At 60.1% G+C, this 12,963-nt stretch overlaps 6 protein-coding genes across 6 annotated transcripts; 2 read left to right on the top strand and 4 right to left on the bottom strand.

The window, feature by feature from the left end:
* Positions 1–1,004: 1,004 nt before the first annotated feature.
* A1Q1_00554 (uncharacterized protein) lies at positions 1,005–1,480 on the top strand (the record flags this gene model as incomplete). Its single annotated transcript, XM_014325869.1, has 2 exons — positions 1,005–1,241; positions 1,337–1,480. The coding sequence occupies 2 exons, from the start codon at positions 1,005–1,007 to the stop codon at positions 1,478–1,480; spliced, it is 381 nt and encodes a 126-aa protein (XP_014181344.1).
* A 1,897-nt stretch (positions 1,481–3,377) lies between these two features.
* On the top strand, positions 3,378–3,827 carry A1Q1_00553 (uncharacterized protein; the record flags this gene model as incomplete). Its single annotated transcript, XM_014325868.1, has 2 exons — positions 3,378–3,590; positions 3,690–3,827. The coding sequence occupies 2 exons, from the start codon at positions 3,378–3,380 to the stop codon at positions 3,825–3,827; spliced, it is 351 nt and encodes a 116-aa protein (XP_014181343.1).
* Positions 3,828–4,148: 321 nt separating this feature from the next.
* On the bottom strand, positions 4,149–6,105 carry A1Q1_00552 (uncharacterized protein; the record flags this gene model as incomplete). Its single annotated transcript, XM_014325867.1, has 4 exons — positions 4,149–4,778; positions 4,831–5,248; positions 5,299–5,630; positions 5,701–6,105. 4 exons carry the CDS (start codon positions 6,103–6,105, stop codon positions 4,149–4,151), a joined length of 1,785 nt encoding a protein of 594 aa, XP_014181342.1.
* A 1,692-nt stretch (positions 6,106–7,797) lies between these two features.
* On the bottom strand, positions 7,798–9,653 carry A1Q1_00551 (uncharacterized protein; the record flags this gene model as incomplete). The annotated part of the gene is made up of 2 exons (XM_014325866.1): positions 7,798–9,456; positions 9,519–9,653. The coding sequence occupies 2 exons, from the start codon at positions 9,651–9,653 to the stop codon at positions 7,798–7,800; spliced, it is 1,794 nt and encodes a 597-aa protein (XP_014181341.1).
* A 252-nt stretch (positions 9,654–9,905) lies between these two features.
* A1Q1_00550 (serum paraoxonase/arylesterase family protein) lies at positions 9,906–11,237 on the bottom strand (the record flags this gene model as incomplete). The annotated part of the gene is made up of 2 exons (XM_014325865.1): positions 9,906–10,835; positions 10,923–11,237. 2 exons carry the CDS (start codon positions 11,235–11,237, stop codon positions 9,906–9,908), a joined length of 1,245 nt encoding a protein of 414 aa, XP_014181340.1.
* A 602-nt stretch (positions 11,238–11,839) lies between these two features.
* Positions 11,840–12,949, bottom strand: A1Q1_00549 (acyl-CoA oxidase; the record flags this gene model as incomplete). The annotated part of the gene is made up of 1 exon (XM_014325864.1): positions 11,840–12,949. One exon carries the CDS (start codon positions 12,947–12,949, stop codon positions 11,840–11,842), a length of 1,110 nt encoding a protein of 369 aa, XP_014181339.1.
* Between the last annotated feature and the right edge of the window lie 14 nt (positions 12,950–12,963).

Here is a 12,963-nt window from a genome sequence, read left to right as displayed (position 1 = left end):
CGCGCCGGGAGTTACGGGACGCGCGAGCCTACGCTGCCGCTTACTCTGATGGGTCATGCTGTTACTGCATAGCCTTCTGCAGGTTGTCGAATGGCCGCATGGTCCCCATCGTCAAGCTCAGTGATACAAGCTCTGTGATAACAACGGTCGGGGTGCCAGAATAGCAACATGGGCACTTATACTCATCCAACCGCTGCCCAACCCAGCTCAACATTGATAGCTCAAGCGTCCTGCACGACGCAACTCTACCTGGCGAGCGCGTGGGCCCAAACGTGCACTGCTTCGAACTTAACACCTTGCACTTTGTTTAAGCAACGAGATAACTTGGCTATTCCAGAGATCAATTGCCGCAGCTATGACAGCTCCCATCCTCACCTTCCCGCGGGCCATCTCATGCTCTGGCATGCCGAAATCGCCCCGGCACCCATCCTCGTGCACGCGCTCCGTCTGCACGTTCGCCGCGTCTGAGCTCAGCCAGCGTAGGGAATGGGCCGTGCGCAGCCCCGTGATTCCGACGTTCCGGGCTGCATCACCCTGAAAGATTACCTACGGCGGGTAGTTCCCCTCCTCGTAAACCCTCACCCGCTGCCCTTAGTCTTGTCAGCCGCTTGACATGTGTGCATGGGCAGATACAGCTGCACAATTCATCCCCAGACATCTCCAGACGCCCCCGACGTCACTGCATGGATTAGCTGCCCGCAGCTGGAGACTGGTGCCAAGTCGGGCTAAGCCATGAACCATGCAGGTTGGCCGCAACAAGGTTTCCTAAGTTTCGTGTTCCGAAACAACTTCGGGAGGATGCTGACATGGGCTCGGCGTAGACGCGCCGAGGAGGTGATAGCAAACACGGAGCATACGGAGCCCGCTAGGGTCTCAGCTTTAAGCATGAAGCAAGCACTCGAGTGTCCCCATGCGCACTCCTCAGTCCATGCTACTCGACGACTGGGTATAAGAAGTGCGGGCTGTGGATCCCTAGAATCCCCAACCTCCCAAAAGCAGACACCATGAAGTTCGCCGCCGCCGCCGTCCTCCTCACCGGCCTCGTTGCCGCCAACCCTCTCCCCCAGCCCAGCACCATGCTCGGCCACATGATCATGCGCCGCGACACCGTCGACTACGCCGAGTTCGTCCCTGGTCCCTGCAAGGAGATCTGCCGCGTCAACAACGGCCTCTACACCGAGTGGGAGGCCAAGAACTGCAACAAGGAGGTCACCGACGATTGCAACAAGACCATGTGCAAGGTGAGTGCGAGTCGGGAGCTGCCGCCAGGGCGCCTGCGTCGATAATGAGCGGAGAAGAGCTGCGTGACAGGCAACGGAACGAAGCTTACACTCAGTACGTCGACTCCCAGCTCGAGTGTGCCGAGTGCCAGATGCGCAACTCGGGTGACGAGAACGTCGTCTCTGAGGACGACATCGACCAGTCCAAGGACGAGGCCCGCCGCCAGTGCCAGCAGCTCGGCTACCCTACCAAGCTCTAAGCGCGCCACGAGTGCACTGGCAGGCGCGACCTCTGAAGCATCTGCTGGCGACTCTCCTCAGCTGCAAAGTCGTTATTATCATAGAGTAACCGGGTCGATGCCATGCATGACACCCAATGTATCGCTACTCACCTCTCCTGGTTGCTTGTTGGTGTGAGGCTTTCGTCGGATTGGTGATGGCGACCACAGAGTTTGAGGTGAAACGTGCACAGGAACCGGTGCGGCGCCGTCACTCAGTGAGCCAACCGCACCTATTCAGCAACGGTGATAAGCATTGTAGTGAGCAACAGTGCGATATCGAGATGGCCTACATCTGCTCCATTGCTTAGACATTAACGGAGTGTAATACGCAGCCTGAAGGTCGCTCGTGATGATCACGAGCGCGTCGCGAATGCGCCGAGATTCGGAAGGCGGGTGCCTGCATTTGACCAGCCGCACGGAGATCGCCATCAGGCACTTGCTGCTGCGCCGGCGGCCTTAGACGATGACGAGGAAACCCTAGTGCCAGATGTTCTCTTCGCTACAGCGTCAGCTATTGTAGTGGCAGCAGTCCAGGATAGTGGGTCAGGAGGTAATGAGAACTACTCTGTGTGTCTATGGTCTCTCGCATCATCGGCTGACTAACGGTGACTGGCGTCGCTGGGGACTACCCGCCCGCATTGTCCGCAGCAGCTTCGAACAGTGTCTCGGCAATGAGCCCGGCCTAGAAGACAACCACCATGCCCATCAATTGCAAGCAGGTTGGCAAAGGTTGTGATGGCGAGGCGGTGAAGCGGTGGTATCATCGCTTTCGTTCGGAATTCCAGACACCATGTCACTGGACCGGGAGAAGACCGGCACCTTGGGCTGCTCTGCTCTGATTTTGGAACGCAGAAAATAGGCCCCCGCGAGGGGGGCGCAAATGAATGATGATGGCCTCTTGAGTTTGGCGTGGATTATGCTGTGCTCATTCTGACTTGGCACTTGCTGCCACCACCTCGTCGCCAGGACGACATAAGCGCAGTCGATTTCGCCCCTACCACTCTTCGGAGGCAGTACGACACTGCACGAGGACAAGCATAAGTGATTGTCTCCGAGACACTCATCAAGCAGTAGAGCGCAGTAGTTGAGACCGAGCTGGCTGAAGTTGAGTGCACGAAACGTAGTCACTTCCCCCTAACGACGGGCGATTGAGACGTCATGCCGTGCGTCATGACTAGCCACAATCCAACATGCTCCTGCCAGCCAACCATCGTAGGTTCAGCGGGACGAGCATGTCGCCCACTAGTGACACGTGCGGTCTCGAGAACCACCCCGTGCATGCAGCGTGTTCCCTCACTTACTGCATTATGCACCCCGGAATCATCCTCTTTCGTAAGCATGCATGCGTGCATATGTATCGAGAGGATACTGGCGGCATTGGGCTGAGAAGGTGGCTGTCGGTATGACGCCCATCGTGTTCATCTTGCTGTCCAGTGACCCGAGAACCCATCGAAGGTCTGTCTAGCCATCGAAGGCGGACCCGATAGCCAAGAACACGATCGAGCACTTCGCAACGCCTCTGTGCTGATGTTTTTGGGAATCACCTCGTCACTGACGCACAAGCATTCTGACCCCGATGGAAGGAAGTGACGAGAGGCGGAAGCTGCTGGCTGGACATGCCTGGAATGCAACGACCCAAGACCCGACATCGTCTGGCGCCCGGCGCAGCTCATTCCCAAGGAGACCGATGGCGAGACGAGTCAAGCCGCCGAACTTCTCTCAACGAGAACACGAGAACACTGACGCACATCCTCACGCCTACGGCATCTCACAAGAAACCATGTCAGCAGGGTATAAAAGCCACCTTTCCCTCCGTGTTCAGAGCTCCTCAAGCCCAATCCAGCTAGACAGACCCTAGACCGGACCCCAATCAGCCATGAAGTTCACCGCCGCTCTCCTCTTCGCTGCCACTGCCGCGCTGGCGCTCGAGTCTCGCCAGGTCGACGAGCAGAAGCTCGAGTCGCTCTCCTTCATCGACCCCAAGTGCCGTGACGGCTGCGGCGTCATCCGCGACGTCTACCACGACGCTACCAACCTGCACTGCAACGCCGAGAAGCCCTCGGACGACTGCCTCAGGACCATGTGCGGTGTAAGTGTCCAGTTTGAGTGAAGCGTGAGCGAGGGCGTGAGGAAAGTCGATCGGCCGCCCAGTATTGCCGGTGGGTGATGAAGTCTCGCTGACGCCCAGCACGTCGAGTCCGTCATCAAGTGCGCTGAGTGCCAGCTCCGCACCGGCCCCTTCAAGGACAAGTTCTCCGACGACCAGATCAACAAGGCCAAGCAGGACTCGGTTGACTACTGCAAGGCCAAGGGCTTCGACGCCTAAGTTACCACTGCCTGGTAGCGTCTCCGCCTGGCTCGACGCACACGACGTGCTGGGCAGATGACACTGTATAACATCTGTACTGGCTCTGACTGTATCAGTACTCCGCTTCCTTGTTGAGAAATGTTAACTTTGTTTACTTGGTACACCTTTCTGATGCTGTGCTGCGGCGCTGCTTAGTATGGGGAGTCAGTGTGGTTAGCGTATGGCAAACTGAGAAGTCATAGTCGAAGAGGCGCAGTGCCGACAATCCCCCCGGCTCAGAGGGCTTGGAGGGCTCACCTGATATTATCGAGAGATACTACATGCAAGAGACACCAAGGACTATCGGGGCATCCACTTCCACAGCGTGCCCGCTGCTCGCTTCTCAGCCCTCTTCTCCCTCCATCCCCCGGCATACTTCTCAGCAATGAAAGCGAGGGGAAAGCCCGCGAGACAAATGCCCGAGAAGAGCACAAATGTCCAGCCGGCCCCAAGGCGTCCGTACACGATCTGGATAACGGCTGATCCGACTGCTCCAAAAGCGCACCTCACAAGGTTCAGACTGGCGCTCACTGCGCCTCCTTTACCGGGCAGGACGTCTTGGCCGTAGATTGTCGCCATGGAGGTCGTGCCGGTGCCGAAACCGACGAAGAACTGCATGACCAGGACCGCGGCCAGGTGCGCTTTCGCCTGCAGACACCAACCCAGGCCGATGCAGGCCACAATGAACAGGAGCGCGAACGGGTACATGCACCAGAGGCGCGTGCGTTCGAGCCTGAAGGTCGTGGGGCATTTCCGGAAGTCGCCGCCGACACGGGCTTCTTCTCGCCGGTAGACGCGGTCGAGCAGCTGGCCGTTCACGAGCGCTGAGGCGATCGTGCCCGCCCCGCCGGGCAGGTAGCACAGTCCAATGTGCAGCTCGGACAGGCCGTAGTTATCCTTCAAAGCTGTCGAGAAGACGACGAGGACACACTGTGTCGCGTCAGCGATGCCGACAGGAATTGAGCGGGCGAAAAGCACTCACGTAGAACTCGAGATACGGCAATGACACAAAGACGAACACGAGCAGCACCTCTGGTACAAGCAGGCACTGGAATGCAGTGAGGGGGTTGTACTTCTTCCTCGGGGCACGTGTCGCTAGCTCCTGCTCTACTTCCTCCTCGACCTCGGCCCCTTCGCCCGCGTCTATCTCCGCCCTGGCCTTCTTCTTCCGTTGGTGCTCTTGCCAGATGGCGATGGGCGAGGAGCAGATAGTTGGCGGTGGCAGACTGCCGTCGCCCACCAACGAGCGCAGCGTCTCGGGGTACAGGAAGAGAAAGGGGAGCATGACGCAGCATGTCGCGATGGTCAGGAACCAGAAGATGGAACGCCAGCCTAGTGTCTGGGCGAGGATACCGCCGAGGAGGGGACCAAAGGAGGGGCCGAGCATGGCCGACGACTTCCTGTCAGCAATTACCCTCTCCGTCGACATACCTGAAAAACAGCCATGTACTTGCCCTTCTCCCTTGGCAGGGCCACATCGCTGATCGCGCCAGCACCGATGGAGACCACGCCGCTACCGCCAGTCGCCTGCACCGCTCTCAGGAAGAGTAGCAACCAGTACTCGCTCGTGGGACACAGGGCCAATCCAATGTTGGCACCAATGTAAATCGCCATAACGAGGAGGAAGATCGGCCGGCGGCCGAACGTGTCACTCGCGCTGCCGAAGAAACTCGGCGTCACGGCCTGAAACACGAGATACGTCGTCACGGCCAGTGAGATGTCCTGCTCGGATCTGTGGAAGGCGGATGCGAGCGCCGGGATCGCGGGGACGAAGATGTTGCTCTGCACGTTAGCGCCCTCGTAGACGGTGCGCAGAGTCGGGAAGACGAGTGCTTGCCTCGCTCGCACTTACACTGATAGGGCTGAAGACGGCCGCGACGCCCCCAAGGCCGGCAATGAGCCACTTGGTCCTCTTGGGGAAGGCAGAGTACGGCCGCCCGCTGCCGCCAGTCACGGTACGTGCGAGCTGCGCCTCGGCCTGTCCTCCGTCCTGTCGGGCCTTCTCATCGCGGATCACGGGCTCTTCGGAGTGGTATGCGGCATCCGGTTCTGGCTCCCTTGCACTCTCATCTTCTTGAGGAGCAGGAGGAGCCGGGGAAAGCTTCTCAGTCGACCCATGCTTGCGCGTGTCGGTTGAATCTTGACTATGCGCGGTCGCGAACGAGGTTGTCGTCCCGACTGTGTCGACCCTGTCGAATGTCGCTGTCACCTCTGTGTCTCCTTTGTGTATCGGAGACTGTGGAGACGGCGCAGTCATGTCTCGTCGCGTGAGTGTCTCCGACGTATGCGCTGCGGCATCGGAATTCGTAGTTTGTGGTGGAGAGGAATGCATTGAGTGTTGCAATCATGGCGAGCTGGGTGGTTATATCCACCCGTGTAACAGCAGACCCGCAAAGAGTCGAGAGGCGTCGGCAATCTCCGCGATTGGGCGTCAGCCTGACGTTATCGCCATGTGCTTGCTTTGTCGGGCCGAAAACGCCGTGGATCGCCTACGCACGACTTCCCAGTGCAACCTGATGCGAGGAACGGGACCAGTCACATGCTCACACACCCCTGTCACTGGGATGGTGAACTGCAGAATTTTGTGTCCCGCTCCCCACTTGCAAAAGTTGAGGAACGTCTTATGTGGGCACTTGGGGACAGGAGGGGCGAGGTTTCTATTTCCGGACTCTCACCGGACAGGCACTGCCATGTGCTACTCTGCAATCTCTGACTGGCATTCAGCGGTCTTATCGGATCAAAGAGCGCTGAAGAGGAACGGTAGAGTGTGCAGAGCTCTCGGCGGGGTGCACGCCGAATCCCGGTTGCATCTTACTGACAACTCTGAAGGTGATCGTGTGAGTCGGCGCGCTCTAGTACTATCTCATCCCTATGATCTGCATACCGCGACTAGTCTATCGCGTGAAGCAGGCTTTGACAGACACCCTTGGGGCGCTTTCGCTCTGGCCAGTCCACTTGTAGAGCCCTCCAATGGAGGACGACAGTCAACTTACGGGAAGAGATCCTCACTGCTAAAAGTAATAGGAAGTGCCATCATGCCATCAAACCAACACAGAGGTATACCGTTCCAGGTTCGCGTCAGCTCCGGTTCTCACATGGACAACATTCGAGAATGGAGAGGGGGAATAGATCAGGAGAAAGAAGACTTAAATATTATTTTTGGACGTCATGTCTTTGCGATCCAACGGGGTTTGTTCATCCTTCGCGACTGCACCGCACGGCCACGGAGTGACTCGCATGGTGGGAGTAGACGAATGGGAAGGGTGACTCACGTATGAAAAGGCGGACCGCAAGGAGGCTCGAGGTGTAAGCGAGCTCGGGCAACCAGCAAGCCACCCCCACACAGCAGCTGCCGATATGCCGAGATTGGCGCTGGATGGTGGGTTTGATGGGCCCGAGCAGCAATCCATCGACATCCACTCCAGCACTGACCCGGGCATGTCGACAGTCCTTTGACGAAGTTGTGACCTGCTGATGCTCGTCGACGAGCTCTCCAGCGACGCCGAGAACATCAGGCAGCAGGCGACGGCAGCGAGGCCAGCCTGCCCATCCGCATCAGCGAACGGGCCTGTCACTGGCCCCATCAGCCTGCCAACAAGCCACCCTAGCCACAAGCATCGTGGATGTCAGCACCGTCGAGGGTTGATGGACAGAAGAGTGATAAAGAGAAAAGGAGTTACGCAGCAACTGAAAAGGGGCCCTGGACGAACTGCGGTGTTTCACGGACCACGTCTCAGCATTCCCACGACTGCTCCTCCTGTGTCTGCGTCAGTCGTGAGAGACTGGCTGTCGGCGTCTCAACTCCGATCACAAGTCCGTCAGCCAGTTGAACTCCCTCATCAGCAGTCCCAGGCCGAAGCGAGTCTCATACCGAGTCTCATGACTTCTGCATACCTGCATTTCTTCTCGTTCTTCTGATGCTAACTTCTAACCAACTAAGAAGTTTACTCTAGATCTTGCCCCTCTCCACAAACCTGGCGGGCAAGTCGACGTACCTCGCGCGAATAAACTCAGCCACGCCCTTGGCGAGGCTGTCCATGCGCACCGTGGAGCTGACGCCCTTGCCGAGATAGTCGTGAATGACAAAATGCACAGCCAGCATGCCGGGGAACTCAACTCTCTCAACACGGTACCCGTCATACTCCTTTCCGAGGAGCTTGATCAGCCCTTGCTTCGAGAGCAGCGCTTTGAGCCAGGGATACTCGTCCTCGTGGCGCACGAAGAGACCCACGTTGGCGTTTCCGCCCTTATCGCCGCTGCGGGCGTGGACGATCCACCCCAGCGGGCCCTCGACGGTCGCGCCTTGCTCGAGGGAGGCACAGGGCTCAGTGCTGTCGTAGTCCTCACTGATGACGCGCGGGGCGGTGTGGTCGGGCGGGCTGGCCGTGATCTTCTCCTCGCTCCCGACAAAGCGCACTTCGAGGGGGAGGTGGCACTGTCGTACCCTTCCGGGCCAATACTCCATGAAGGGGGTGGGCACGGCGGTCCTCAAGTCAAGCTGCCACTGGAAGCCGGGGTAATGCCCTAGCCCCTCCGGATTCACGAAGGGCCAGAGACTCTGCGTCGGCCCGAACGCGTCGAGCTCCCGGCTCTGCGCAAGGATACGCATCATGGCCGTGCCCTGGGCTTCTGTCTCTGGATTTGTCGCCGCGACGCCATACTGCGTCATATCGAACACGCTGAACTTGGCGAGCTCCTTCCCAAAGTATCGCCGGATCTGCTCGCGATGCGCGGCAAACTTGGCCTCCACGTCCAGACCCGTTGCGAAGATCATCGCCTCGGCTTGATACCCCGCCACGGCGCAGATGGCCGCCTTGGTCGTATCGGGCGGCGGAAGGCCCTTCACCCCCGTGACCCTCACGCGGTCGTTTCCGAGATCCGTCACGACAATGTCGCGGATGTCCGCCGTCACGTCCGGGTTCAGGTATATGTTGCCCTGGATCTCGTACAGGATCTGGCTCCTCACTGTATTCGCGTTGACGACGCCGTTCGTGCCCGGCTGCTTGGTCACGAGGAACGTGCCGTCGCGCGCAATCTCGGCTATGCCCATCGTCAAGTCGTGGTACGGGCCAATGTTGAGGAAGCCGGAGCTGTTGCCGCCAGTCACATACCCGCCACACTCGAGGCAGTGCCCTGCCAGCAGCGCGCCAGCAAGGGGGCCGTACTCGTCCCAGCGCCAACCATGGTGCCACGCCGCAGCGGCAATGAGCGGAGACGCATCCGTGCACCGGCCAGAGATGACCATGTCCGCGCCGGCTTTGAGGGCCTCGTAGATCCCCCGCGCGCCGACGTAGGCATTCGCGCTGGCGGGCTTCAAGCCCCAATCCCTCAACTTGCGCTCCGTGTCTTCGAGATGGTGGAAGTCCTCCCCGGCCTCGGCGAGAGAGTCGAGGCGCGACATCAGGTCGTCCCCCTCCACATAGGCTATTTTCATTCCCTCGATGCCCAGTTCGGCGAAGAGGCGGGACACGGCCTCGGCACACCCGCGCGGGTTCAGCGCGCCCGCATTTGTGAGGATCTTGGGACGGTACGTCTTGATCTCGTCTGCCGCCAGACGCACGTGCTGCAGGAACGGCTGTTCGTACCCCAGCGACGGGTCGCGGGTGCGCTGGAGGTGGTTCCGGACCAGGCCCTGGTGGTCAGTTGGGTCGCAAGGGAGGAGACACTAACCATCTCGGCGAGGTAGTCGCCAAACAGCACTGGCGCCTGGCTCGCCTGCTGCTTCAGTGCGCGCCAGTTGTCGCCCGTGAAGCCCGAAAAGGCGGCGATGCGGAAGACATCCTGGCTCTGGTCGCCTGATGGCATGTTGCGTGCTGTGCAGACGTTCGAGAGAAGGGATGAGTGTAGGCCGGTCAAAGTGGGCAGATACTATCGCAATGTATTACATAGGTTGGGGGCTGGGATATATACTCAAGAGCTAAGACTGAGGGTGGAGAAGTTGGGAACACCCGGCATTCACACAAGCCGAGTGGCCGACCCCATGACGAGAGACTTGTCCGAGGCATGTCGCGACGGGCATCTCCGATGCGTGTGCTAGGCACGGGGATCTTGGCGCATCTAAAGGTCGACAACAGTGCTGAGGACTCCCTTGCTCGCAAAGCCAGACGCGTACAGCTTGGCCTGCTTCTTGCCTCCGTTCGTCTTCGGGTCGATCGCGACGAGGACAGCGGCCGAGGCCGAGTTGAGCTTGCTCCCGTCGTCGGCGAAGAGGCGCGTCGTGTTCCACTCCTTTGCCGGCGCGCCAGGCGTGCCCTTGGAGAGGTACACGACGGACGCAATGTCGCCGTCCTCCTGTAGCGTCTTGGCCATCGTGATCGCGTGCTGCAGACCGGCGTTGACGGCTCCCGACGCATCGTGGCTGACCTCGGGATAAGGGTCGGCGAACCAGAAGGGGTTGTCGATGGTGCTCGGCAGCTGGATCTCGCCAGGCAGGAGCTGGAGCTGGTCGTCCTCCCCGATCTTGGCAAAGTACATCGCACCGCCGGCCGCGTCGTTGATGATCACCGTGCCGTCGGGACCGTGCCCGAGGCCATTGTTGTTGTGCAGCTTGTGCTCGAGCGCGAGCTTGTAGTTGACGCCGACGTCGTCGGTGTAGTCGAGGTCCGCGTCGCAGTGCGCAATGCTCGACCAGGCAGCGACCTGGCGCGTGCCCAGGTCCTCCACAAGACGCATCGGGCCGTCACGGTAGTGGTGGTCGTTGGTGACGAAGAACTCGGAGGGGGAGACGGAGAAGATGTCGTTCGGAGTCGTAATCACCGGAACGGCGACGGTGCGCACCCACTGAGCAGAGCCAGAGCCGAGGACGTAGTGGAAGATCTCGACGCGGGAGGCAGCAGCGGGACCCTCCGGGTCGGTGTTCGGTGCGTGGTTCACGGCGTGGATGAATACGGCAGCCTTGTTGTGGGGGTCGGCGACGACATCGATGCCGTGCGTCGTGAAGGCGCGGTTGCCGAAACCCTCAATCTTGAGCGGGATGGCAGTGTCGGTCTGCAGTCAGCTCACGTCTCTTATGCCGGCAGCTCTGTCCATCACTGGGAGCGCCGCTGCTCGCTGGCACTTGCAGGCGTGACTCACCTCGGGGTCGATGATCCTCAGGTTACCGTAGATGGCCTGGCTGGGGTCCTTGAAGTTGTGGAGGGCGGGGAACCATCCCTTGCGCGTCCCGTCCTTCTCCTGGCACGCAGCAAAGATGAGGCCCTGGTGAACATGCAGGTCCTCGCAGTTGATCGTGTCGGGAATGATCTTGACCTCGTTCGCGGAGGGGTGGAAGTTGGTCTCAGTCCCGAGGGCGAGACGGACGGCGCCGAGGGTCTTGCCGCGGTGGAAGGCCGACTGGGCGAGGTAGGAGATGATGGCGAAGAGGCCGGCGCGGGCGAGCTGGGCGGCCATTTCGTAAAAGGAATGTGGTGGAGTTGGAAAGGAAGCAGGAGAGTTGTTGTTGTTATTGAAGATTGGGCTTCTGAACGACGTGGCGTCGAAATGAGGCTACGGTTAGGAGATTTCGTCGGGATCGAGATGTAACCGGAGGGGTTCAGAAGTCGTCGTCGCGTACGTCGTCGCGTGCACGTCAATTCAGGCGGGAAGCGCGTTGTCTAGCTTTCGTTTGAATACGATCTTCATGCATAGCCGCAAGGTGACTCTGCATTGCAGTGCCCGCAGCACACAGCGCGCAGCCACCCCAGCATCTGGGCCTTTTGTTTTGACATCGCGTTCTTGCCCCAACGCAGATCGCCGACTCCGGAACCTAATCGCACCCATTTCCGACTTCCTCTGGTTTGTCGATCCCCGATCGTGCCGCTGTACCCTTCTGCCCGAACACGCTCAGAACCGTGCTGCGCTACAATTTGGATTCACTTCTGCATTGTCTTCTGCTTATGGGTATCTTGTCCTAACTACCTTAACTACGGGTCTACGTTTTCTTCTCGCCCAGATGCACGAGCTCAGCCGCTCGTTCGCCTCAGCCGCTCGCTCGCGCTCGCGCTCGCGGCCGCTTAGAGCTTGGCCGCTCCCTCGCGCCTCTTGACGATGACCTTGCTCTCGGGCCTGGGGTCGAAGACAAGCTCGTTGACGGGATTCGTCGCCGCGCGGCGGAAGATGTCCTCGTACACGCGGCCGTCCTCGCGTCCGAGACTCGAGTTGAGGACGAGATCACTGAACGCCCACCCGTCGACGAGGTTGACGGCGTTGGGGCGCACCCTGGCGAGCGCGTCGGCGATGGCCTTTTGGCGCTGGATGCCCGAGCCGAGCTGCGCGGGGAGCGCGCCGGCGTCGGCGAATTCGGACGCGGAGGCGTCCAGCGTGACCAGGGCGTGGAGGCGGAAGAGGTCGCCGAGCGCCTGGGCCGTAGGGGCGGGCAGCTGGGCAGCGAGTTTGGGAAGCGCACGCGCAAACGCAGAGACGATGACGTACTGCGCGTAAGCGGTTGAGAGGCGCCAGCCGGGGACGAGGAGGGCGTTCTTGCTCCACCCGTCCTTGGCGAGTTGCTGCTGCTGGGTCGTGAGGAAGGCGACACGGCGCGCAAACGCGGCAACGAGGTCGTCATTGGAGATACCGCCCTTGGCGTTCTTCGCCTCCTGGAAGAGGGGCACGCCGAGCTTGGCCGCCTTGAGGATACTGCGGGAGACTTGCTTCGTGAGCATGTAGTTGTCGCCCTCGTACGTGACACTGGGCAGCATGTCGGCGTACAAGTGTCCGATGCCCGAGTACTGCGCGTAGCCGTGTCCGCCACATGCGCGACGGCACGTCTCGATGCCCTCGACGGAGATGGTGGTGCCGTGGCTCTTGAGCGCACAGGACTGCACGTGCAGCTCGGCGAGGAGGGCCTCGGCCTGCTGCGTCTTGCCCGCGGAGAGGAGCTTGTCGTAGTTGGCGTACAGGTCCTTGAGTTCCTGGCACGCGAAATAGAGCGCATAAGAAGTCGCGATGAGGGGGAGGAGACGCTGCTGCACAAGGCTGTAGTTGAGCACAGCCGTCTCGCCGTCCTTGGGCTTGTCCTCGTCCGCGAACTGCTTCCGGATCGCAGCGTAGCGGATCGCAATGGCGCACGCGCGCGCGAGCGTAGTCGCCGCGTCGGCAGCAATGCCGACGCGGAGGTACGTCATGCCGCCGTACACGA

This window comes from Trichosporon asahii, assembly GCF_000293215.1.
Source record: "Trichosporon asahii var. asahii CBS 2479 unplaced genomic scaffold scaffold00025, whole genome shotgun sequence".
NCBI lineage: Eukaryota > Fungi > Basidiomycota > Tremellomycetes > Trichosporonales > Trichosporonaceae > Trichosporon > Trichosporon asahii.
Note: the sequence above shows the minus strand (reverse complement) of the source record. Positions and strands in the feature narration are given on the sequence as shown.